The 27,461-nt window shown below is 37.1% G+C and overlaps 1 protein-coding gene across 1 annotated transcript in view; it reads left to right on the top strand.

The window, feature by feature from the left end:
* The window catches only part of LOC123951493 (coiled-coil domain-containing protein 173-like), a 35,854-nt gene extending 24,614 nt beyond the window's left edge, over positions 1 to 11,240 (top strand). Inside the window, exon 2 of the mRNA XM_046020248.1 lies at positions 10,224 to 11,240. Coding sequence (XP_045876204.1) covers positions 10,224 to 11,240 — 1,017 coding nt within the window. The remainder of the gene's footprint in view (positions 1 to 10,223) is intronic.
* The last annotated feature ends 16,221 nt before the right edge of the window (positions 11,241 to 27,461 follow it).

The raw sequence follows: 27,461 nt of genomic DNA, 5'->3' as shown, positions 1-27,461 counted from the left end.
AGTTCCTCGAGTATAGGTCCTTTACCTCTTTGGTTAGGTTTATTCCCAGGTATCTTATGGTTCTTGGTGCTATAATAAATGGAATCGATTCTCTAATTTCCCTTTCTGTATTTTCATTGTTAGTGTATAAGAAAGCCACTGATTTCTGTACATTGACTTTGTATCCTGCCACGTTACTGAATTGCTATATGAGTTCTAGTAGTTTGAGGGTGGAGTCTTTGGGGTTTTCCATATAAAGAATCATGTCATCTGCGAAGAGAGAGAGTTTGACTTCTTCCTTGCCAATTTGGATACATTTTATTTCTCTTTGTTGTCTGATTGCCGTTGCTAGGACTTCTAATACTATGTTGAACAAGAATGGTGAGATTGGGCATCCTTGTCATGTTCCTGATCTCAGCGGAAAGGCTGCAAGCTTTTTCCCATTGAGGATGATATTTGCTGTGGGTCTTTCATAGATAGATTTTATGAAGTTCAGGAAAGTTCCCTCTATCCCTATACTTTGAAGCGTTTTCATCAGGAATGGATGCTAGATTTTGTCAAATGCTTTTTCTGCATCAATTGAGAGGACCATGTGGTTCTTCTGTCTTCTCTTTGATTTGTTCTATCACATTGATTGATTTGCGAATGTTGAACCAACCTTGCAACCCAGGGATGAATCCCACCTGGTCATGGTGGATAATCTTTTTAATGTACTGCTGGATCCTGTTTGCTAGGATCTTGTTGAGAATCTTTGCATCCATATTCATCAGTGATATGGGTCTGAAATTCTCCTTTTTGGTGGGGTCTTTGCCTGGTTTGGGGATCAGGGTAATGCTGGCTTCATAAAAAGAGTCTGGAAGTTTTCCTTCTGCTTCAATTTTTTGGAACAGCTTCAGGAGAATTGGTGTTATTTCTTCTTTAAAAGTTTGGTAGAATTCCCCAGGGAATCTGTCAGGTCCTGGGCTCTTGTTTTTTGAGAGGTTTTTGATCACTGCTTCAATCTCGTACTAGATATCAGTCTATTCAGGTTGTCAATTTCTTCCTGGCTCAATTTTGGGAGTTTATAGTTTTCCAGGAATGCATCCATTTTATCTAGGTTGCTTAGCTTATTGGCATATAACTGTTGGTAATAATTTCTGATGACTGTTTCTATTTCCTTGGTGTTAGTTGTGATCTCTCCCTTTTCATTCATAATTTTATTAATTTGGGCTTTCTCTCTTTTCTTTTGGACTAGTGTGGCCATTGGTTTATCGATCTTATTGACTCTTTCAAAAAAACCAGCTTCTAGTTTCATTGATACGTTCCACTCTATCTCTGGTTTCTACATCATTGATCTCTGCTCTAATCTTGATTATTTCCCTTCTTGCGTGTGGTGTTGGTTTGATTTGTTGTTGATTCTCCAGTTCTTTAAGGTGTAGGGACAGCTGGTGTATTCTGGATTTTTCCATTTTTTTGAGGGAGGCTTGGATGGCTATGTATTTCCCCCTTAGAACCGCCTTTGCTGTATCCCATAGGTTTTGGACCGAAGTGTCTTCATTCTCATTGGTTTCCATGAATTGTTTAAGTTCATCTTTGATCTCCTGGTTGATCCAAGCATTCTTAAGCAAGGTGGTCTTTAGCTTCCAGGTGTTTGAGTTCCTTCTGAACTTTTCCTTGTGACTGAGTTCCAGTTTCAAAGCATTGTGATCTGAGAATATGCAGGGAATAATGTCAGTCTTTTGGTATCGGTTGAGTCCTGCTTTGTGACCCAGTATGTGGTCTATTCTGGGGAAGGTTTCATGTGCACTTGAGAAGAATGAGTATTCTGTTGTTTTAGGGTGGAATGTTCTGTATATGTCTATGAGGTCCATCTGGTCCAATATTTCATTCAATGCTCTTATTTCTTTGTTAATTTTCTGCTTCAATGATCTGTCTATTACTGAGAGAGGCATATTAAGATCTACTATTAATGTATTCATATCAATATGACTCTTTATCTTGATTAATAGTTTTCTTATGTAATTGGGTGCTCCCATATTGGGGGTATAGATATTTACAATTGTTAGATCATCTTGGTGGATAGTCCCTTTAAGAATTATGTAGTGTCCTTCTGTATCTCTGACTACAGTCTTTAGTTTAAAATCTAATTTATCTGATATGAGAATCGCTACCCCGGCCTTCTTTTGAGGCCCATTGGCATGAAAGATGCTTCTCCATCCCTTCACTTTCAGTCTGGGTGTATCCTTAGGTTCAAAATGGGTCTCTTGTAGACAACATATGGATGGGTCCTGTCGTTTTATCCAATCTGCAACCCTGTGTCATTTTATGGGCGCATTTAGGCCATTCACATTGAGAGTGATTATTGATAGATACGTTTTGATTGACATCGTGTTACCTTTGAAGTCTTTCTGTCTGTAGATTGTTTCTATATTTCTGTTCAATGATATTCTTAGGATTTTTTCTCTTTTATAGGACCCCCCTTAATATTTCCTGCAGTGTCGACTTGGTGGTTGTATAGTCTTTTAAGCCTTGCCAGTCTTGGAAACTCTTTATCTCTCCATCCATTTTGAATGTCAGTCTTGCTGGATAGAGTATTCTTAGTTGCATGTTCTTCTCCTTCAGTACTCTGAATATATTTTGCCATCCCTTCCTGGCTTGCTGCTTTTAAGAGGGTCTGTCGTGAAACATAATTCCTCATTTTAACTATAAGGTGTCGCGAGGTATTTCGAGAATCTAAAATCTTGAGGGGAACCTCTCTGCCTCTAGTACATGAACGTTGTTTCCATTTGTGAGATTGGGAAAATTTTCATAGACAACTTCTTCCACTATATCTTCTAGACTTCTTTCTTTTTCCTCCCCTTCAGGGATTCCAATAATTCTGACGTTGGAACGTTTCATGGCATCGTTTATTTCCCTGATTCTGTTTTTGTGGCTTCTGAGCTGTTTGTACCAGGCTTCCTCCTGATCCTTTCTCTCTATCTGTTTGTCCTCCAGCTCACTAATTCTATCTTCTCTCTCAGTTACCCTAGCTTTTAGAGAATTTAAATTGGATTGGAATTCACTGAGAGCATTTTGAACATCATCCCTGGTGGCTTTCAGTTCTGCCCTAACATTGTGAACATCATCCCTGGTGGCTTTCAGTTCTGCCCTAATCAATTCTGTTTGGTCATCCATGGCTTTCTCCAACCTAGCTATTGCCTGGATAATTGTTAGTCTGAATTCCTTTTCCAATATATTGTCTATGTCGATAGCCATTAGCTCTGTTGCAGGAGGTCCATCCTCTGTATTTTTCTTCTGTTTGGCATTCCTCCTCCTAGTTATTTTGGTAAGAGATGACTGAATGGATGCAACTGGATTTATCGATTGTGGTGCAGTCAAGGTGCACCCTGGAACGCTTCTCTGCAATCAGGATTCCCCACCCAAATGAGAGAAAAAAGAAAAGAAAAGGAAATAGAGAATAATAAAGAGAAAAAAAAAGAGAGAGAAAGAGAGAGACAGGGAAAAAAAGGAAGATAAAAGAGAAGGCTCAGCTCAAATGGGCCCCAAGGTAAGATTTATGAAGTATACAAACAAAAACAGACAAACAAAAATGACAAGAGAAAAAAAATATATATATATAAGCAAAAAAAGGAAGAACCTCATCAGAAAGAACCCCAAGTATAAGATTTATATACTATCAGGACAAACACAAATACACAGAAACACTGGCACAAAGAAAAGTTGGGAGAGTGGTTATAAATTCTCAGTGTGAGCGAGGAAGGTTATTTTGATTCTTCCCGGATGTATCTTGATGTTTTTGTTAAGGGACTGAACTTTCCTAAGATACAGGGGGATTAAAAATTGGTTTGCTTTAGGGGTAGCATTGATTGGGGAAAGGGGATTTCCTTGAAGTTTAACTCTATATGTATATTAGAAAATAAAAATTAAAAAAAAATAGACTAAACTAAGTTAAAATTTAAAAAAATTTAAAAAAATAGAAAAGCAAAAGAAAAACACAGGTGTATGTATCAAAAAGTTCAGGTTTGGAGGTTATTAAGGAATTTGATGTACTGGACATCTCACTGTGATGGTAAATAGGTTAAAAAATTAGCTGTATGCATAAAAAAAAAAGAACCAGAATATTGGTAACAAGTTAAAATAAAAGTTGTATTTATGAAGTAGTGGTGGTTGTTCTCTTGTAGTCTTTTTTTTTTCTTTCTTCCTTCCTGGTTGGTTTTCTGGGGGAGGGGCCTGACACGTGGATTTTCAGACAATGATGTTCCCTGAGTTAGGTCCTCCCGCCCCCCTCAAGGGGGTGGGCTCTGAGGAAACCGTTTTTTTTTTTTTTTCAGGCTTTTGTTCTCTGGAGGTTTTTATGTTCTTTCATCTGTTTTCTCTTGTCTTGACAGCTTTTGATGGTTTTTGGTGGTTTAGAGGAGACCAAACTGCACCCCGACCTCCCTCTCAGAGAGAAGCCTCAGAATGCTCTGCAGAGCTGCTGGCAGAGTCGGTTCTGAGTCATGGTCCCTGGGGATGTAGGATCTCCTCATTGTACCCAATACCAGGGCAGCGGTGGCTGTCTGGGCAGCTCCAGACCGCCAGAGAGGTTCCAAGCAGCCTTCGCACACTGAGATTTTCCCGCTGTCCCGGGCTGGGAATGTCTGGTTTTTCCAGATGCCAGAGCTCCAGGCTAGCACCTATGAGCACCTCTCCTAGGGGAGGGTGTGTGACACACGCATTTCAGGATTGCCGTCTTGCCAGGCTCCCAGTCCCTCATGGGAGCCGGACCCCACTCGTTCTCGGGCGCGCTGGCGGCTCAGGCACACTGGCGGCTCAGGGACCAAGACCTGATTTCTCTGCTGCACTCTCTCTGGCTCAGCACCAGGGGAGGCTGTCCTGGGTCCGGGGACTTAGGCCCCTGTCCCTAACCACCCCGATTCTCACTATTTCCCCCGCGACCCTTTGCTCTTTTTTTTGAGTGCTTTCAACCAGACTCCAAGTTAATGCTGGTCCCCAGACGCAAGGCACGCTCGTATTGGGGTATTACTTTCCAATTGGTTGCCTCTGGTGGCTCCCTCCCCTTTTGTTTATCTTCTGATATCAGTCCAACGTTCCCACTCTGCTTTACCTGCCACTGGCATCTTCTGCTCCTGTAGAGATCCAGACGTGTATAATTCTGATCTCAGGCTGATTTCATGGGTGATCGGAGTTCTTTGGTAGGTAATCAGCTCACTTTAGGGTACAGGTTGAAACAGCGCCACCTCTTACTTCCCCGCTATCTTGACTCCCTCCGAAACTGGGTCTGTTTTTCTGTGTTTTTTAAAACAATTTTCCATCTGCATATATTACTTTATCAAAAACAAAATTTAGAAATAATAAGAAAAATTAAAATACTTTCCTATTAGAGAACAAAACACCAATGATCACGTAGGTTGGAACCAGCACTTAAAATACTATGATATGCAGGGTCAGTATTCCAAGATACTTGGTGTGTATAGGGAGGAAGGAAGGCAATTTCATTTGGGGCATTTATTTACAAAAAGACAAAAATTGTTGTGGAGCTTTACTGTTTTGGTCTTTTCTTATCCTTAATCTACTCAAAACCAGACAAAGGTAGAAGGGTATATAGAGAAACTTAACTCAGTTCAACAAACTATTTATTACCTACTATATGTCATGTACTGGATAGTAGGGATACAAAGATGAAAAGTCAAGGTCCCTGCCCCCTAGGAACTTAATGGAGAAAAATATGAGGAACTATACAAGTTGTCACTTTATCATCTATATTTCATGTTACGTTTAGAATCCTACAGAAATTTTAACTTCTGCATGCTAGAAGGAGTAGGGCAGAGAGACACTGCAGTAGAGAAGGTGCTTCCATAAGGAGAGCATGGATATTAGGGAGCTGAGTAGTACCTCAGAAATGAAAAACTGACAGCCATATAAAGCACTAAGAGAAGTCTTGAGAACAGGAAGGACAGAGTCTCCCATTTAATAACCATTTTAATGTATTCAGGGGATAAAAAGAAGACCATCATCGGAAGTGGACAGTCAGCCAAGAGTGGGAGGAGAGGAAGTCTTAGAGGATGGCAGGGGCCAGGCTTTGTAGGACTGTGGAAACCATGAATAGAGTTTGGATATTACTCTAGGTACAACAGACAGTCACTGGGGTTACAGCTTAGTGTTCTTGGAAAAGATGACACTAACTGTAGTGAGAGGAATGGATAGTGTGAGAAGTGTGAAGGCACGGATATATGTTGGAGGCATAGTACCTTCCATTTGCTGTGTGGTCAGGACCAGCTGATTCTGTTGTTAACAAACAAACACCACCAACATCACAGTGACTCACAGCAGCAAAGGTTTACTTTTCACCACACATCATTTTTATTGTGGGTGGCTAAGATCTCTGCTATATGCCGTCACCATGCTCAAGTTGGGATCCAAGCTAATGATGCGTTCATTCTCCAGAAATTGTCACTTACTATTTCAGAGAATAAAAGACTAGGTAAAGTATAGTAATCTTTTATTACAGTGTCTGCTAATAAGTAGCAAATGTCACCTCTGCTCACATTTCATTTGCTAAAGCAACCATATGACCAGATCTGGTTCAGTGGGCCAGGATGTATAATTCTACCTCAGGTTAGGGAAATGGATACTGATCAATAGCAGTACTGTCTACTGCACCAAACAAGAGATGGAAGTGACTTTGATTAAGGTAATTACAGTGTGATAGAAATACATGGAAATATCCAAGATTTATATTTGGGGCTAGAGCTAATAGGAGTTGATGATAAATATGAGAGCCCAAAGAATGTGCAGGCTCAAGAATGAGGATTTTTTGGCTTGAGTTCCCATGTAGATGGTGGTGGGTCCAGTAACTGAGATGAGGAAGACATGAGGGATTCAAGATTAGGAGAAGGCAGAAAATATGAGTTAGATTCCAGCATGTCTATTAAGACATAAAACTGGAAAGATAATCTTACATCTATATCTAGATCAGTAGATAATTTTCAATTCTGATCCTCTTTAGCTCCACACTTAATATCTTACTACATATATATGTATATATACATATTGATAGTATATTATGATATGATACATATCACATCATTATATATCTGTCTATATGTATCATTGGAATTTAGGACATAGGCCATGAGACTGGATGAGCTCACTGAAGAAGACAATTCATAAAGAGAAGAAAAGAGCTCTCAGAAAAAACTCCCAAAGCATGCACAATTTACTGGTAAGGCACAGGAAGAGCGATAGAAAAGAAAGCTAAATTGTAGCCATCAGTTAAAAAAGATGAAAGACAATGTCCAGCTTTGTGACTATAGTTAACAATACTTTTCTGCATATTTGAAATTTGCTTGAGAGTAAACCTTAAAAGATTTGTCAGAAGAAAAAAATAATTGTAACTATGTATAGCAGCAGATGTTAACTAGACTTATTGTGGTGATCATTTCACAGTATATACAGATAGTCAAATTATCACATTTTATACCTGAAATTAATTTAATGTTATAGGCCAATCATATCTCAGTTTTTAAAATGGATGGAAACCAAAAGAGAAGCAAGAAGAAAACATGTCAGAAATAAAGGATAAGGCCACTAAGTAAAAATGCTGCTGTGACCCCAGAAAAGTCAGAACAGAAAATAAGATGCTGGTTTGGCAGCATAGTCGTTGTTAGCAACCATGATAAAAGCAATTTTAGTCGTTTGGAGGGAAAAGTTTGATGTGGATAATGTGGATACACTAGGCATTAGATGGCTTAAGCCCACAGGTAATATTTGAATCAATGGGATTGGATTAACTCAGTCACAAAAGTGTTTGGAGAGAGAGAGCAAATGGAGCAGAGTTTAGAAAGCTATGAAACACCGGTATTTCAGAGGAAAGAAGAGGAAGGTGAAGAGACAAACAATATGAAAATAGAAGATAGGGAAGAATTAAAAAAATTAAAATAATACACTATCTTAGAAACCAAAGAAGTAAAAAGTGCCAACAAAAATAGACTAAATGAAAGTGTCAGAAGTAAAGCTCAATCACATAATGAATGGAACTGATTATCAGTGCAATCTCAGCTAATGAGGAGTTTCAGTTATGAGGCATATGTCTACTTTGAAAGTGTGGGGGGTAGGATTAGAGCCAGCTCTCAGTACAGACAAGTGAGATGGAGTAGGTCAGCAAGGGCTAGTTTAAGACTACCCAGTGCCCGAGTTTAGTAGGGTTGAGGGTGGGACTAGCACCAGAAGCCAAAATAAGTTTAAAACACAAACAAACAAAACCATAGTCTGGGTAGTAACATTAAAGATGCGAATGTTGACTATCAGTTGCGGTGGAAGGGGGAGGGGCAGGGGCAAATGAGATTGCAGGACAAGATAAAAGGTTAGGGTAAGGTAACTGATGAGGCAGAGTATTTCTTACATACTGAAATGTCCTAATATTCTGGTCCTGCTAGGAACAGATCCCCCAAAACTGATCCCTCTCACTTTACTCCATTCCCTACCTTTCTCTGTTCATCCTATAATGCATCTTGTCCTTCCTAAGATGAGTCTTATACAGCTGGTAGCTCATTGAATTCCACCTGGACCAGAGCATAGGATTGCAGAGGATTGTAATTGCAAATAGAAAATTGAGGCTGTCTTGTAAAAGCATTGAGGAAATAAGCAAAAAGGTACTAATTTGAGGTATTAAGTGTGTGCTAGGTAGGTGGAAGGAAGACATCCTTAGCATCCTAGGAAAAATTTAAATGTAAAGGTAACAGAGAAGAAATTAAATAAAGGCTGATTAAAAGGCACAGATGGGGTGCCCAAGTGGTGCATTTGGTTAAATGTCTGACTCTTGATCTCAGCTCAGGTCTTGATCTCAGGGTCATGAGTTCAAGCCCTGCATTGGGCTCCATGCTGGGTGTGGAGCCTACTTAAGGAAAAAAAAAAAAAAAAGGCAGAGATAGAAGTTAAAAATTAAAATTAAATAAAAATTTCAATCAATTAAAATTGAGTATAAATTATAAAGGATAGACCTTGAAACATGTATGTGTGCCATTAAATACAGAAAATATATGGAGAAAGAATAGGGGAATATGAGTAGAGTAATAATGTGAATATTAATATACACCATGATATGGTGTAAGTAAATACACAATGTCTTAGGATATTTGCTTAAGTGAAAGGATGGAAAATGTAGCAGAAAACTTGAAGTCCCCTCATTGGTTGAAACCCAGTGTTATTCAGTTTCATCAAACGGTTATCTGATGGGAAATGATTAGAAATAAAAATCCATATAATAAATAACCTAGTATTTTAAGCCGTAGTCAAAATCTATTCATAAATTTCAAAGGAAGTACTTTGATAACAAGGAATTTTTTTATCATAAAACATATTTTAAAGACTAAATCTGATAGTGCATATTGTTACTACTGTCCCTCTGGGAACTTTCTTGATGCTACATTCCATATGCTAAAATCCTTGATGTCAGAATAAAACTAAATAGATACCAAAACAATATTAAATCATTCAACTAACTTGTCTTGAAATGTATGATATTGGCAATAGAGTATATTCCAAGTTCCCTTTCTCGTAGAGGTGGAAATACATACACTGTGTTACAGACTTTCTCATGTTGGCTGTCCATTATGAAAATAACTACTTTAAATGGTTAGTTTGTGAAAAGTCAAAGACCAGGGAAAGGAACCAAACAAATTAGTTTTCATGAGGATTAAATGTATGCTTGTATTTCTCTTTTGGAGTATTCTCACTGACTGAGCCACATAATATAAAAACAGTATAAGTTATTTATTTGAGGTAGTGTCCTATAGCTAGCCCAGGTTCAAAAAGATGAAGCATAACTCTGGAAGGGGGGTTGCTTCAGAATACTTTTTTCTTATCTAATTACATAAAATGTCGTGGAAGTAATGACAATCTCATGAATCACTGAAGTATATTATTTGAGCACACTAAGAACTCATTAAATAAGTTACTGTATTTTGAAACTTGGTGCACTAAATTCCATTAGAACACGGGAGTTATGTATTTTCTTACAGTAAATGACAAATCAAACCAAAATCATCATTTAATTACTTCAGTATTTTGCTTATATTAAAAAAATGGAAATTGAGGAATGTTTTCCGTAGAGTTCTGGAGGACGGGAATGAAAATGGCGGCCTCCCAGTCTCCGGCCCGGAGGAGCCGAGAGCCCGGGGCCCCACTCCTCAGTGTGCCCCCAGAGAACAGCACCCAATCACTCCCGTATCCCCAGCCTCCAGCCACGCTCTGAGCTCACCCAGCCTGCGACCCGTTCAAGAATCAAGGAACATAAAGAGGAAGAAGAAAGAAGGAGAAAACATGAAGAAAGGGATGCTAAGGAAATAAAGCGACAGAATGCATTATATGAAATAGAAATGAGAAAAAAACTAGAAAAGAAAAAAGAAGAGATAAATGAAAGCAGAAAACTGTTTTTTGAACATATGAATGACAAAAATATCATCAAAGCTGTAGAACGGCAGCAGCAAGAGGAGGAAGATGAAAAGATTAGAAAATTTATCAAAGCAAAAAAGCGTCTTACACAAATGGGGAAAGAAAAAGAAGCTGAAACACACAGGCTAATGGAAGAAAGGAGAGAAAGAATAAATAACTTTCTGAGTGAACTAATGAAAGAGAAACTTGACAATGAAGATTTGATTATTGCTAGAGATACTGCAGAAGCTGAGGCTGAATGGGAAAAAAGAGAAAAAGAAAAATATGAAAAAAACAAAGCAGAATTAAAAGCAATTGCAGAATATAGAGCTGTTGTGATGAAAAATAAAGAGAAAGAAGAAAGACAGAGGAAACTAGATGCAAAAGAACAATTGCTGGCTATCATGAAAGCAGATCAGATTTTCCAAGAGCATGAAAAGGAGAAAAAACGCAAAGCTGATAAAGAACGTCAAGAACTTCGAGATGCCCATATTCAGCAAATGGCCCAAAATAAATTTAATGCAAAACAAGGAAAACAAGCAGAATTAGAGTATTACAGACTTACTGAAGCTCTTGTGGCTGAAAAGGAGAAGGAATTTCAGGATTATGCCAGAGAAGTAATTGAACTTGAGTCTGAATCAACAAATAAGTATATCTATCCTCTTGTAAAAGCTGTACGGGAAGGACATGGAGGTGGCCGTGGACCAGTTTTCGTGGACAGAGGTGGATTAAGACCCAGTTATCAGGCAAATGATGTCACTGGAGTCCAGCTTCCTTTTTATAACTCTCAGGGATCAAAATATAGTAATTTTCAAAAGCCTAAGGGAAGGCTAGGTTTTACATGGTAGAAAAAAGTTTATTTTTGAGAAGACTAAGTTGTAGCTAATATTATGAGCTACAAACAAGTGAATTTTATGCTTGTAATTTATTAATAAAGCTGCTCTTCATTGAAGTGAAATTATGTCTAATATCCTTCACTACCAAAGTTTAACAAATCCCTTGGATAATGCATACACAAGTGTAATTTTAGCCTTTAAAAATATGTATCCAGTAGCACTAAGTAGAACTGTAATATTGTACAACCATTACCATACCTAGTTCCAGAATGTTTCATTCCTCCAAAGCAGTCACCTCCCTCTTCCCTTCTCTCCAGCCTCTGGCAACCACTTTGTCTTTATGGATTTGCCTATTTTTGGATATTTCATGTAATTATATGGAATCATACTGTGAAAAAAAAATGGAAATTGAACATGTTAAAATTTCTTTTGTTTGAAAGTAGTGCACAGGAAAAAGGAAATGGGAAATAGCAATCACATTTGTTAAATAATAATAGAATATTAACTTTTAATTTGAAATTTCTTTGTTGCCATTTAGTAGTCAATTAATATGGTATTGGGGGCTCTGCACCTAATTTCAATGTGTGGAATGGGGGTTTTATTCCCACACCAGTAAACAATGCATGCGACACTAGCCCAGTGTCCTACAATTTAACTCAATTCTGACATTATTCCTGGAGACAGTATCAGATTCCACGGGTAAAGGGGCTTAGTTCCACAAGACCACCCTTCACTTCAGACTCTGAACACAAGTCCAAGTTATAAGCTGTGCTTCTTACTCTCTATAAATCGAAGGTTCCCAAGTTCCTCTCTTTGGGTTCAATTAATTTGCTAGAGCGTCTCACTGAACTCAGGAAGCCTGTTTACTCACTAGATTATTGATTCATTGCAAAGGATATTAAAAGATATGAATGAACAACCAGATCAATAGCCTTAACAGGGTAAGATCTTTAACAAAGGGGTCTCTCTCCTCCTGGAGTTTGGGGCCCAGCATGATAGCAGAAGGAAGCATTCTGGTTCCCCAGCCAGATGTTGTCCAAACTTCCTCCTTTTGGGTTTTTATGGAACCTTCATTACATACATATGATTGATTAATCATGCATTGTTGGTGACTGATTCAATCTCTAATCCATCTCCCAGCCCTGGAAATCAGAGGGTGGGACTAAACATCTATCTATCGGCCTACTGGGGATTGGTTTCCCTGGCAACAAGCCCCCATCCTTAGGGGCTTTCCAAATGTCACCTCATTAACATAAACTCTGTTGTGGTAGAAAGGGGCTTATTATAGAAGACACCCATTTCACTCTTAGGATACTTAAGCATTTCTAGGAACTGAGAGCAAGAGACCAAATATTATAAGGAAGATGAGCCCATTGCTCTTGTTACTCAGGAAATTCCAAGGATTCGGGGTACTGTGAGCCATGAACTGTGGATGAAAAGCAAATAATGTGAGGAATATATATTTTAGTTATTTAGGTGACCAGGTATATATTTCTTATAAATCACAGTATCACAATTAGTAGTTAGTTGATTTTTTTTATGTTTCATTAAGTTTTATTATATATAAATATATTTGAGACATATATATATATGAAAGACATATTTATAACACCTTCTATTAGATTGAGAAGTTAGAAGACATTTCTGCAAAAGCTTAACTATGTCCAAGTGTTTATTCAGAATGTGTTAAATGCTTCATGCATACGACTTGTATGGTTTTGGTATTGCCTGAAGTTTGACTTCATCTGATAAAAATAGGATAAAGGAAACAGGTCGGGGATATGGAAGTTTCTATGATTCCTGCCCCTTTCTTTCAGCTGTCGTGCTATAGCTAATGTGGACCCTTAGCCATCATTACTTTTACATATCCATAGTTCCGAAATAAAGAAGTATAAAACATGGCACTAGTAATTAAGCGAAGCTTGCAGTATTATTTTGGTGAGACCGCAACTTTGGCAGATGGGTTCAATCTTTCAAAATGAATTGATTTCCATATAACACAATACTACTGTCATCTTATTTTCCAATGTGGTGTCCAGTGTTTCAACTGCTGCTATTTCAGTGAAAAATGAGTATATTATCTCCACAAGAATTTTCATTTTCAAGGCAAGCAAACCTCACCTAGCTAAAACCAATCCCTTTATTTACCAGAAACCACCAAGGAATAAAAGTAAAAGAGGATAGAAGGGATGATTTGATATTTTGACATCCTACTTTACTCAAGATCTAAGATGACTAAAGATCTGACAGGAAATAAAACAGTTTTGAAAAGTTGGATAAGGTGACAAAATTGAATCAGATGATAACATTTATAGAAAGTAGCACTTTCTGTGAATGACCATTTATCAGAATGGATTGACTAAGGTTAGTGAGCATGTTCAGAATATAAAACAATGAAAAAGTAGCAAATGTACAGAAAAACATTCTCATGAAAAAATTTTGGGGTAAATTTTTGAAAATATTTTTCAGTACACTATTTCTTTTAGCATTTTGGGAAAGGACTGCATCAGGAACAGACATCAATATTGTCACTACTTTAACAGTGATTGAATTATTCCTCTTACTTGCCACAATCTGCAAATTTTAGAAAATACAGAAGTGCTCCCTTATCCATGGTTGTCTCTCCACAGTTGCCATTACCAGAAGTCAGGTGTGGTCCAGAAGCAGATGCTCCTCCCTCTGATATATCATCAGAAGGTCAATAGCAGCCTAACACTACCTCACGATGCCTTTGTCACTCTTCTCACTTCATGTCACCAGGTAAGCATTTTATCATCTCACATCATCACAGGAAGCAGGGCCAGTACAATAAGCTATTTTGAGAGAAAGCCCACATTTTCATAACTTTCAATACAGTATAGTTATTATTCTATTTTATTATTGTTTATTGTTATTGTTGTTCTTACTGTAATGTATAAACTAAATTTTATCATAGGTGTTATGTATAGGAAAAAACATAGTACATGTTCAGTTTGGTACTATCTGCTGCTTCGGGCATCCACTGGGGATCCTGGAACATATTCTCTACAGTTAAGGGATGACCACTGTATGTTTCATTTTGCATTTTACCTTGCAACTGGAAAAAAATATAACCATCTCTTCCAAGTTTATAAAACTTACGTCTTTAATTAGTAAGTTCTGGTTATATGTATGCTGTGTGTCTAACATCTCTGTCAACCCCCACAAATAGTAAATCCTTAGTTAACTAGAACATTTATATTTCCTAATAAAAGAACTCCCACAAAAAAACATTTAAAATTTTCTTTAGCAAATGAGATTTCTGTGTTGCTAAAGGATGATATCTCTAAATACCAACTTCTACAGTTCTAAGAATGTAAGTACGTCAGTTGATTTGATTAATTAGAACTTAAAGTGACTGATCCCATTGTCTTACATACTTCTTTCTTTCTTATAGTAAAGTCAAGAAAAAGAATGCAGTAAAATGTGCTAATCCCTACCCAAACCAAATTAAGAAAATCAGAGCAGTTCTTCAAGAAACTTGTAATTTAGACAGATTAAAAAAAGAAGGAAAAACATGGACAGTTTTAATATAGAAAAACTACCTAAAAATATATAGAAAAACTGCCTATTTTCTATAGAAATATAAAATTACATAAAAGCAGAAATGGTTTCGCAGGAAAATGTATAGTAGTTGACAGTTACTCTTGGCTCTCTGGAACCCACTTTATTTTTCTTTATATGCTTTTCATCCTTCTCTTTTTTAATCAATAGAAATTGCATTATTCATATTTTATTCTAAAGCTGCTTTCAGTTGACTGTGATATTATAACAGAAAGTAAGACTCCTGAGTGTGTTGGCATTAATAAAAATGCCTCAAAAATATTAAAGAGCTTCCAGCATAAAACAACAATACTGATGGAATGAAGAATATGATAGAAATTCAGAAACAGGGAATCCTGCCTCTGATCTCTTCAAATCACACTTAAATTATATCTGCTGTTAGGACAGATTCTAGTAGGAAATGATCTTTAGCAAGGTAGAAAATGATGTGATGTAGTTGTTAAATGCAATGAGAATTTAGAAAATAAATAAATCATATATTTGCAATGTATAGGAAAAACTTCATAAGTACTTGGAATATAAAGGACATCCAGTTGTGTCTTTACCTCAGAAAATCAAAATGATGCTACCTTTGGCTTCTTGTCCCTGAGATAGGAATAGCTAGCTCTGTCCTCAGTCTACTGTGCTAGAGAGTTTGATCTGAGGAAAAGGCCACACATACTTCCTTTTCTGAGCTTTTTAAGAAGCTGTGTGAGATCTTCTATGGCCTGCAGAAGGATCTTGAAGAAATGTTCTGAGTGGCTATGAAAGACTACAGAGATTAAAGAGAACAGTATCAGAAACTTTAACAAAAGGGAAGAGAAATTATGACAAAAAAGGACATTTTCCAATCATTACATGAATGACAAGTGTCAAACCCATTAGAGGGATCTCATTGTGCAAATGGCCTCCACATCCTTGCTATCAGTGGCAGAAGCTAAAACCAATACAAAATAGAAAACAGAATAAGCATATAAATGGGCTTTGGTCTCAAAGGCTCTGTCAGCCTGAGTGGGTCTCCCAGATAATTTTGTGGTCTAATCAGAAAGACATTGAAAAAGACTAGAATCAGGGTTTATAAAAGGCATGGCATAACTTCCACTCTCACCTTCTGAAGCTGGTCACTTTGGGGGTCTTATTTATTATGGATTTTTTTTTCCCCCTCTGGCATTGAGCTTTATGTCGTTGGGTAAAGTCAAATCTCCACATATCATCCCTGTCTTAGCCAGGATGGTGCTAAGGAATTAAGGCAAAAAGAATCTGGGTTCACAACCAGGAGGCTCATTATAGAGCAGGAGGCATGGGACAATGGACAAGTAATAGGAATTCTTTACATATAAAGCAGTGCCCAACAAGGTACCAAAGACTGTGTTCCTGCATTTCACCAAGAAGAAGGAGAAGAAGAGGGGTCAAAAGGACGTGGGGTGAAAGAAGAAGGAGGAGGAGGTGAGAAATGAGCCGACAGAGGAAAGAAAGTTACAAGCATGAGCAAAGCACAGAGGTTGGGCACTGTATGCATGATTTCCATAACTAAGAACAGCAACTCCAACTGGGGGAGCTGGGCAAAGGCTTTCATCTCCATGCAGTTAATAAAGCTATTCATTAACATTTCCTGAGTAGAAAGTCGTATGAAAAGTGCATGGAAAAGTCATAGATAATAGCTTCTCCGTGTGAATTGGGAATTTGGAGGTCAACACGTTTAACCTGTTAGATCCTACGTACCTATCAGAGATTAATCTTACAGCTTAGTTATTGGAATGAAGGAAAACCTGTGAGTTATTAATTTTTAATGATTAATTCAACAAAATGATTTAGTCAAACAAAAGAAGACTCCTCCCTTGTGAAAGCCTCAAGTCTCATGAATTAGAAATACCATGGTAAAATGAGAAATATTTGATCGAGTTCTGTGTCTGTCTCAATAATGAAGACCTCATTCACTATTCATGAGGTTGATTTTTTTATGAATTATCTTCATATAAAATTCAGATATCACAACTCCAACCTAAATGATCACTCAGGGAAACCCAAACTCAACATAACATATGAATTAACTGTGCTTTGGAAAGTATTGCTCTACTAGGCTGGAGATGTGCTTCTGCAATGCAGATTAATTAAAGGAGAATACTGAAGATGAACAAATCATGTGGCAGTGACACAAAAGGGAAGTAGCAGACTTAATTCTCAATATTATTTAGAATACCATGGGAATAGATTTTAAGTTCTGCTCTCAGAATTTAAACTTTAGAAGAAAACATCATTTTGAAATTAACACCACCAAATTTCAGTTAATACTTAGCTGTAAGTAGTTATATTGGGCGGAATTTTCTAAAGGATACTTAATACATCCATTTGCCAGCTTTTTACTGTCACTAAGGGATTGGCAGAACACACAAAGTCAGGTGGTGTACTTCAGCATTGTTTAATTAGCCCTAACTTGCCACACACCATTCCAAGTGCACCCTATCCAAATACCACGCATTCAAGTGCACACACCACACTCAACGACATCCACATTCTATGTGCACTGGATTGCTTTACTGATCGTACTCTGGTATGAGGACATGGGGGATTACATTAAGGGTTACAGTGAATCTTGGTGCTGGAATTATGCAAAAGCCACTGAAATTGAACTGTGTCTTACAGTTATGAAAATTCTTGGAAGAAACTTCTTTATGACCTAGTTTCATGAAAATTTGTGCCTTTTCCAATTAACGAATTTGCTTTCTGTTTTGGACACTGTGATTTATATCGCCGATCACCTTTCTCTCTCACTGTTGACTAGGAGTAAGCTTTAGGTTTATTAGGGTTCTGCTCTTAGCAAATATAAAGTTTTCATGGTGTGCATCAATTCTAGTTCCATGTAGGGTCTCAGCCCATGTCTGTTCCTGGCCTAACCCTTTTTATCTATTTCCAGTGTTTGGCATCTTGCATCATTTTATCTACATTAAACACTCTTGTAACTCCACATAAAACATAAAACATAAAAATGTTTATCAAAAACATTTTTTAACACTAAAATGAGAGGTGAAAAGATGTAACTTTTTTAAAAGAAAATGTTTGTTTTTGAGCAACCAATTATTTGAAGGTAGAGGTTGGGAATAATACTTAAAACGATATCAGCTTATCTGTACATAACACTATCAGTAGGAAAGCAAAATATAAATAAAATCAATTGAGAGCTTTCCATTTCTACATAAAGAAACTATTACATAGTTTCAGTCAACAAAGCACTTTTGAAATCTGATTTTTACTCTATATAGTTTAACTAGATGTATACCTATAGACTCAGTTAATATAAAGCTGTACCTACTTTTAATAGCTTAGATTACGATTTAGTAAAAGTTCAAATCTTTTCTTCTACCCAACACTGTGATCAAATCCGTAAGAGGCTGCAGTTCTCTTTTCTTAGTTTTGAGTACACACAAAGACAGAGTATACATTTCATCTGTAAATGGCTTGAGTTTAAAAAGTATTAAGTTATACAAGATACTGCTATATTAAAGTTTGATGCTATTATAATTATGTGAATAGAGTGATTTTTAAAATGATACTAGAGAAAACTTACATTGAATCTAGCCCTTCTCTGATTATATTGATCATACTAATTTTCTAGTTTTGTCAGAGCTATCTTAATACATTTCCTAAAAGGAGTTTTAAAACATCTGTTTAACAGTATAATTTAAAAATATATTTTAAGAAAAAAGTATGAGAATAATGAGGTATCACATTGTATCTATGATTAATCAATGTGATTTTGAAGATAAAAGGGGAAAATGTACTTTATAGTGATAATCCATCAACTAGCCCTCTGAGTCAGATAGTGTAGTAAATTTTCATTTGGTAACATATCACCTCTCAACTATCATTACACACCATTTATACATTTTATTGAACTAAAAGATATATTTAGATCTTGTCTATTTCATATAATGAAAGTACTTACCGTATATCTCTTGGACTTTAAACATAGCTTGACCCATGTGAAAAGGCCAAAAAGAAACATCTTTCTATTTCACATAAGTGAACTGTAGCAGTAATTTCATGCATTTTTTCCAAGGAGAAATGGAAGATATTTAGGAGCTTATTAATTGTTCCCTTGCTAAGCTCATTAGTCCCACCTGACATACAGAAATTTATAATCAGTAGCTTTGCTAATACTTCGCAAGAAACTTCTTGTAGATATGACCTTGCTGAGGTTACTTTACTCACTGCATTCCCCACCCTTGATAAGAGTTAAATGGTGGTATGACCCTATGAGATGATGTCTTCAAGACAAATTGTTTCTAAAATAATCATTGTTATTATTATATGACAGCTATGCCTTTCTAAAATTGCTTTTTCGAACTTTAAATACCCAGATTTAGAATCTGCCCAGCAGTTGCTGCTAATCAAGATTACAAAAAGTGAAAACAGCAGACTTGTGCTCTAAGACCAAGGTTGAAATAGTTTGCATTTACTGCAAATCCGCCAGCACTATAATCTGTGCATTTCAGGTTCCCTTTTTTCGTTTTTCTGGAATTTCGCTTGCTCTTTAAAAGTACCAGGTTTTTTTTTTCCACTTGTTAAAATGTCTATCAGTAATTATTTGATCAGTGAGTAAAATTGCAGTGAAAAATATACTCAAAAGTTTAGAGTTGACTTAATATGAAAATTATAATAACAAATCTAGATGTGTTAAGATTCCATAGTGAAGTAGTATTATAAGCACTTAATCTCAGATTATTATGACAAGCAAGAAGAAATAAAATGCATCTGTAAAAATAGTGTAAAGCAGTCAAACAAAAAGAGAAACATAATTCAAGCAATAGATCTTAAAAATCAATGAAATAAGAAAAAAAGAAGTTGAGTTCTGGAATGTAGCAGCTTACCACAGGTCCTTAAATTGCCCCAATTTGCCAAAGTCATGGTGGTAAGGTGAACAAATTCTTAGAATTCCAGTACAACTGTATTAGTTTCATGTGTCTGCTGGGAAAAAACACCCAAACTTGGTGGCTTAAAACAACAGAAATTCATTATTTCACAGTTCTGGAGGTTAGAAGTCTGAATCCGGTATCACCAGGCTGAAGTCAAGACGTCAGCCGAGCCAGGAACCCTTTGGAAGCTCTAGGAGAATCCATTCCTTGCTTTTTCCAGCTTCTGGTGTCTGTTGGCATTCCCTGGCTAATGGCTACATCCCTTCATTTCTGCTCTGTCTCCACATGTCTTCACATCTTCTGTTCTTACATCTATGTGAACTCTTTGCTTTTCTCTTATAAAGGATACCTGTGAGGGCACAGACTGATAATCAGGGTAGTCTCCCTATCACAAAAGCCTTAATTTAATCACATTTGCAAGCATCCTTTTCCCAAGTAAGGTAACATTTACATGTTCCAGCGCTTAGGACCTCTTATCTTCAAGAGGCCATTTTTCAGCCTACCATGACTATGAAATTTGAAAAGAAGCATGATCATGTTTTTTTGTTTTGTTTTGTTTTGTTTTTTTAGAAGAAGAATAAGAAATTACTGCTAGGGTGAAACTGCTGAAATGTTGAAAGGTCTTAAAATGTTGAAGGTATTAAAAAAGTGAACTTCAGTGACTACGCATTGGATTAAGCAAATGTCCCACAGAATAAAGGCCTCAGTGTTACTATACCTGTTTGCTGGATGGAGTAAATTCTGGTATATGAGGCATTTGACAAGTTCCTTAGAAGAGAGAACAGGGTCTGGGCTTTTTATAAGCAATTACACTCCAACATTTTAAGCTCTTTCCTCCTCTGGCCCTGCCTCCTGTGCCACCGTTCCCTCAAGCTACAGAAGGATGTGAAGGACACAGATTTTCAGCACTCAATCTAAGAAGAGAAAACAAATAGTTCTAAATACAATTAAAAGAGATTCAAGATTCACTTATGTTTTATCAGATTTAATAAACTGGCCCAAATACTGATAAGTTAAAATAAAATACCACTGGGAATGTTGTAATAAAGGGAAGGAGGTAGGGAGGGAGGGAGAAGAGAGTGAAAACAACAAAGCGTACCTGCTAGTGGGAGAAGATGTTATTGGAAGTTGAAGCTTCACAGATTGGGCCAAAAAATTAAATCCAGCTGCTATTTACAAGCTACTGATCTAAAAGCATCCAAATAAAATGACACAATAATAGACCTAAATAAATAGGCCAATACATATTAAGTATACAATAGCCAGCAATTCATTTATACTTCAACAATAAATAATTAGAAAATATAATGGAAATAAACTATTCTTGTTAGCAATAACAATATAAAATGACTAGGAATAAGTTTAATAACAATTGTATAAGGGATATCTATAAAGTATACATAAAATAATATTAACATATACTGAAAGCATTTACAGTAGCTAATAAAATGCTAAACATTGCTTTTGACTAAAAATGGTATGATGAGAAAAGACATTTTTTCACATCTACACTTTCCATCAGAGAAATTCTGGTTTGTTTGAAAAGATCAGTAACCCTCCAGCCAGGATACTGACGAATTAATACAATATTATAGATAAACCCAAGGAAATGAGCTAAGAAAGAAAACTACATAAATGGGAGTGTAGGATAGTTGTTATTTATCTAAGACTAAAATATATTTTGTGACCAAGTTGTAAAATATTGTTTTAATTCTGAGAAAGACAGTTTAGTTTATAAATCATTAGTTGAGTTTAGTCCAATTAACTTTTGTTTTGGTAAGTTTGCAACCTGATAGTCAAGAAACTGTTATAAATTATCTGAATATTCTGTAAGGCATTGGGAAGGTTTATTTTTGTTTGTTTGTTGTTTTAAAGATTTACTTATTTATTTGAGAGAGAGAGGAGAAAGCATGCGAGCGGTGGGGAGGAGCAGAGGGAAAGGGAGAGAGAGAGAATCCTCAAGAAGACTGCTTTCTGATCATGGTGTTCACTGTGGGGCTTCGATCCCAGGACCCTGAGACCATGACCTGAGCCAAAATCAAATCAGGTGCTTAACCAACTGAGCCACAACTACCATGAAAGGTTTATTTTTGTATCTTTTTTTTTTTCTATTGTAAATTTATTTATTTTTTTTTCAGCATAACAGTATTCATTGTTTTTGCACAACACCCAGTGCTCCATGCAATACGTGCCCTCCCTATTACCCACCACCTAGTTCCCCCAACCTCCCACCCTGGCCCCTTCAAAACCCTCAGGTTGTTTTTCAGAGTCCATAGTCTCTTATGGTTCACCTCCCCTTCCAATTTTTTTTTTATATAAACATATAATGTATTTTTATCCCCAGGGGTACAGGTCTGTGAATCACCATGTTTACACACTTCACAGCACTCACGATAGCACATACCCTCCCCAATGTCCATAACCCCCTCCCCCTCTCCCAACCCCACCTCCCCCCAGCAATCCCCAGTTTGTTTTGTGAGATTAAGAGTCATTTATGGTTTGTCTCCCTCCCAATCCCATCTTGTTTCATTTATTCTTCTCCTATCCCCCTAACCCCCCATGTTGCATCTCCAAGTCCTCATATCAGGAAGATCATATGATAATTGTCTTGTTCCGATTGACTTATTTCACTAAGCATGATACCCTCTGGTTCCATCCACATCGTCGCAAATGGCAAGATTTCATTTCTTTTGATGGCTGCATAGTATTCCATTGTGTATATATACCACTTCTTCTTTATCCATTCATCTGTTGATGGACATCAAGGTTCTTTCCATAGTTTGGCTATTGTAGACATTGCTGCTATAAACATTCGGGTACACATGCCCCTTTGGACCACTGCGTTTGTATCTTTAGGGTAAATACCCAGTAGTGCAATTGCTGGGTCATAGGGTAGTTCTATTTTCAACTTTTTGAGGAACCTCCATGCTGTTTTCCAGAGTGGTTGCACCAGCTTGCATTCCCACCAACAGTGTAGGAGGGTTCCCCTTTCTCCACATCCTCGACAGCATCTGTCATTTCCTGACTTGTTCATTTTAGCCATTCTGACTGGTGTGAGGTGATATCTCATTGTGGTTTTGATTTGTATTTCCCTGATGCCGAGTGACGTGGAGCACTTTTTCATGTGTCTGTTGGCCATCTGGATGTCTTCTTTGCAGAAATGTCTGTTCATGTCCTCTGCCCATTTCTTGATTGGATTGTTTGCTCTTTGGGTGTTGAGTTTGCTAAGTTCCTTATAAATTTTGGATACTAGCCCTTTATCTGATGTGTCGTTTGTAAATATCTGCTCCCATTCTGTCAGTTGTCTTTTGGTTTTGTTAACTGTTTCCTTTGCTGTGCAAAAGCTTTTGATCTTGATGAAATCCCAATAGTTCATTTTTGCCCTTGCTTCCCTTGCCTTTGCCGATGTTCCTAGGAAGATGTTGCTGTGGCTGAGGTCGAAGAGGTTGCTGCCTGCATTCTCCTCAAGGATTTTGATGGATTCCTTTCTCACATTGAGGTCCTTCATCCATTTTGAGCCTATTTTCATTTGTGGTGTAAGGAAGTGGTCCAATTTCATTCTTCTGCATGTGGCTGTCCAATTTTCCCAGCACCATTTATTGAAGACGCTGTCTTTTTTCCATTGGACATTCCTTCCTGCTTTGTTGAAGATTAGTTGACCATAGAGTTGAGGGCCTATTTCTGGGCTCTCTATTCTGTTCCACTGATCTATGTGTCTGTTTTTGTGCCAGTACCATGCTGTCTTGATGATGACAGCTTTGTAATAGAGCTTGAAGTCCGGAATTGTGATGCCACCCACTTTGGCTTTCTTTTTCAATATTCCTTTGGCTATTCGAGGTCTTTTCTGGTTCCATATAAATTTGAGGATTATTTGTTCCATTTCTTTGAAAAAAATGGATGGTATTTTGATAGGGATTGCATTAAATGTGTAGATTGCTTTAGGTAGCATAGACATTTTCACAATATTTATTCTTCCAATCCAGGAGCATGGAACATTTTTCCATTTCTTTGTGTCTTCCTCAATTTCTTTCATGAGTACTTTATAGTTTTCTGCGTATAGATTCTTAGCCTCTTTGGTTAGGTTTATTCCTAGGTATCTTATAGTTTGGGGTGCAATTGTAAATGGGATTGACTCCTTAATTTCTCTTTCTTCTGTCTTGTTGTTGGTGTACAGAAATGCAACTGATTTCTGTGCATTGATTTCATATCCTGACACTTTACTGAATTCCTGTACAAGTTCTAGCAGTTTTGGAGTGGAGTCTTTTGGGTTTTCCACATATAGCATCATATCATCTGCGAAGAGTGATAGTTTGACTTCTTCTTTGCTGATTTGGATGCCTTTAATTTCTTTTTGTTGTCTGATTGCTGAGGCTAGGACTTCTAGTACTATGTTGAATAGCAGTGGTGATAATGGACATCCCTGCTGTATTCCTGACCTTAGTGGAAAAGCTTTCAGTTTTTCTCCATTGAGAATGATATTTGCGGTGGGTTTTTCATAGATGGCTTTGATAATATTGAGGTATGTGCCCTCTATCCCTACACTTTGAAGAGTTTTGATCAGGAAGGGATGCTGTACTTTGTCAAGTGCTTTTTCAGCATCTATGGAGAGTATCATATGGTTCTTGTTCTTTCTTTTATTAATGTGTTCTATCACATTGATTGATTTGCGGATGTTGAACCAACCCTGCAGCCCTGGAATAAATCCCACCTGATCGTGGTGAATAATCCTTTTAATGTACTGTTGAATCCTATTGGCTAGTATTTTGGCGAGAAATTTTGCATCTGTGTTCATCAAGGATATTGGTCTGTAGTTCTCTTTTTTGGTGGGATCCTTGTCTGGTTTTGGGATCAAGGTGATGCTGGCCTCATAAAATGACTTTGGAAGTTTTTCTTACATTTCTATTTTTTGGAACAGTTTCAGGAGAATAGGAATTAGTTCTTCTTTAAATGTTTGGTAGCATTCCCCTGGGAAGCCATCTGGCCCTGGGCTTTTGTTTGTTTGGAGATTTTTGATGACTGTTTCAATCTCCTTACTGGTTATGGGCCTGTTCAGGTTTTCTATTTCTTCCTGGTTCAGTTGTGGTAGTTTATATGTCTCTAGGAATGCATTCATTTCTTCCAGATTGTCAAATTTGTTGGCGTAGAGTTGCTCATAGTATGTTCTTATAATTGTCTGTATTTCTTTGGTGTTAGTTATGATCTCTCCTCTTTCATTCATGATTTTATTTATTTGGGTCCTTTCTCTATTCCTTTTGATGAGTCTGGCCAGGGTTTATCAATCTGATTGATTCTTTCAAAGAACCAGCTCCTAGTTTCATTGATTTGTTCTATTGTTTTTTTGATTTCTATTTCATTGATTTCTGCTCTGATCTTTATGATTTCTCTTCTCCTGCTGGGTTTAGGGTTTCTTTCTTGTTCTTTCTCCAGCTCCTTTAGGTGTAGGGTTAGGTTTTGTATTTGTGACCTTTCTTGTTTCTTGAGAAAGGCTTGTACCGCTTTTCCTCTCAGGACTGCCTTTGCTGTGTCCCACAGATTTTGAACCATTGTGTTTTCATTATCATTTGTTTGCATGAATTTTTTTCAATTGTTCTTTGATTTCCTGGTTGACCCATTCATTCTTTAGAAGGATGCTGTTTAGTCTCCATGTATTTGGGTTCTTTCCAGCTTTCCTCTTCTGATTGAGTTCTAGCTTCAGAACATTGTGGTCTGAAAATATGCAGGGAATGATCCTAATCTTTTGATATCGGTTGAGACCTGATTTGTGACCCAGGATGTGCTCTATTCTGGAGAAGGTTCCATGTGCACTAGAGAAGAATGTGTATTCTGTTGCTTTGGGATAAAATGTTCTGAATATATCTGTGATGTCCATCTGGTCCAGTGTGTCATTTAAGGCCTTTATTTCCTTGTTGATCTTTTCTTGGATGATCTGTCCATTTCAGTGAAGGGAGTGTTAAAGTCCCCTACTATTATTGTATTATTATTGATGTGTTTCTTTGATTTTGTTATTAATTGGTTGATATAGTTGGCTGCTCCCACGTTAGGGGCATAGATATTTAAAATTGTTAGATCTTCTTGTTGGACAGACCCTTTGAGTAGGCTATAGTGTCCTTCCTCATCTCTTATTATAGTCTTTGGCTTAAAATCTAATTGATCTGATATAAGGATTGCCACCCCAGCTTTCTTCTGATGCCCATTAGCATGGTAAATTGTTTCCCATCCCCTCACTTTAAATCTGGAGGTGTCTTCACGTCTAAAATGAGTTTCTTGTAGGCAATATACTGATGGGTTTTGTTTTTTTATCCATTCTGATACCCTGTGTCTTTTGATTGGGGCATTTAGCCCATTAAAATTCAGGGTAACTATTGAGAGATATGAATTTAGTGCCATTATTAGGCTGTAAGGTGACTGTTACGGTATATTGCCTCTGTACCTTTCTGATCTACTACTTTTAGGCTCTCTCTTTGCTTAGAGGACCCCTTTCAATATTTCCTGTAGAGCTGGTTTGGTGTTTGCAAATTCTTTCAGTTTTTGTTTGTCCTGGAAGCTTTTTATCTCTCCTTTTATTTTCAATGATAGCCTAGCTGGATAGAGTATTCTTGGCTACATGTTTTTCTCGTTTAGTGCTCTGAATATATCATGCCAGCTCTTTCTGGCCTTCCAGGTCTCTGTGGATAAGTCTGCTGCCAATCTAATATTTTTACCATTGTATGTTACAGACTTCTTTTCCCGGGCTGCTTTCAGGATTTTCTCTTTGTCACTAAGACTTGTAAATTTTACTATTAGGTGATGGGGTGTGGACCTATTCTTGTTGACTTTGAGGGGGGTTCTTTGCATCTCCTGGATTTTGATGCTTGTTCCCTTTGCCATATTAGGGAAATTCTCTCCAATAATTCTCTCCAATAGACCTTCTGCTCCCCTCTCTCTTTCTTCTTCTTCTGGAATCCCAATTATTCTAACGTTGTTTCATCTTATGGTGTCACTTATCTCTCGAATTCTCCCCTCATGGTCCAGTAGCTGTTTGTCCTCTTTTGCTCGGCTTCTTTATTCTCTGTCATTTGGTCTTCTATATCACTAATTCCTTCTTCTGCCTCATTGATCCTAGCAGTGAGAGCCTCCATTTTTTATTGCACCTCATTAATAGCTTTTTTGATTTCAACTTGGTTAGATTTTAGTTCTTTAATTTCTCCAGAAAGGGCTTTTATATCTCCAGAGAGGGTTTCTCTAATATCTTCCATGCCTTTTTCGAGCCCAGCTAGAACGTTCAGAATCGTCATTCTGAACTCTAGCTGACATATTACCAATGTCTGTGTTGATTAGGTCCCTAGCCTTCGGTACTGCCTCTTGTTCTTTTGTTAGTGGTGATTTTTTCCGCCTTGTCATTTTGTCCAGATAAGAGGATATGATGGATCAAATAAAATACTAAAAGGGTGGCAAAGACCCAGAAATATGCGCTGTAACCAAATCAGAAGAGACCATAAATTGTGGGGGGGGGAGAAAGGGGATAAAAAGAGGTTCAGAAAAAAAAAGAAAAAGATTTAAAAAATAAAGCAAATAAAGAAAAAATATTAAAAAGAAAGAAAAAATATATATATTTAGATAAACTAGTCAAAAAACGTTAAAAAAGAAAAGGGTAAAAGTTTTAAAAAATTTAGCAGAAGAAGAAAAAAGAAAGAAAAAAAATTGAAAAGGGAAAAAAAAAATTGAATTAACCGTAAGACTAAAGAATCATGGGGAGAAAGCCATGAGTTCCGTGCTTTGC

Source organism: Meles meles, chromosome 10, assembly GCF_922984935.1.
Source record: "Meles meles chromosome 10, mMelMel3.1 paternal haplotype, whole genome shotgun sequence".
Lineage (NCBI taxonomy): Eukaryota > Metazoa > Chordata > Mammalia > Carnivora > Mustelidae > Meles > Meles meles.
The sequence above is the reverse complement of the archived record's forward strand: the minus strand, read 5'-3'. Positions and strand labels throughout refer to the sequence as shown.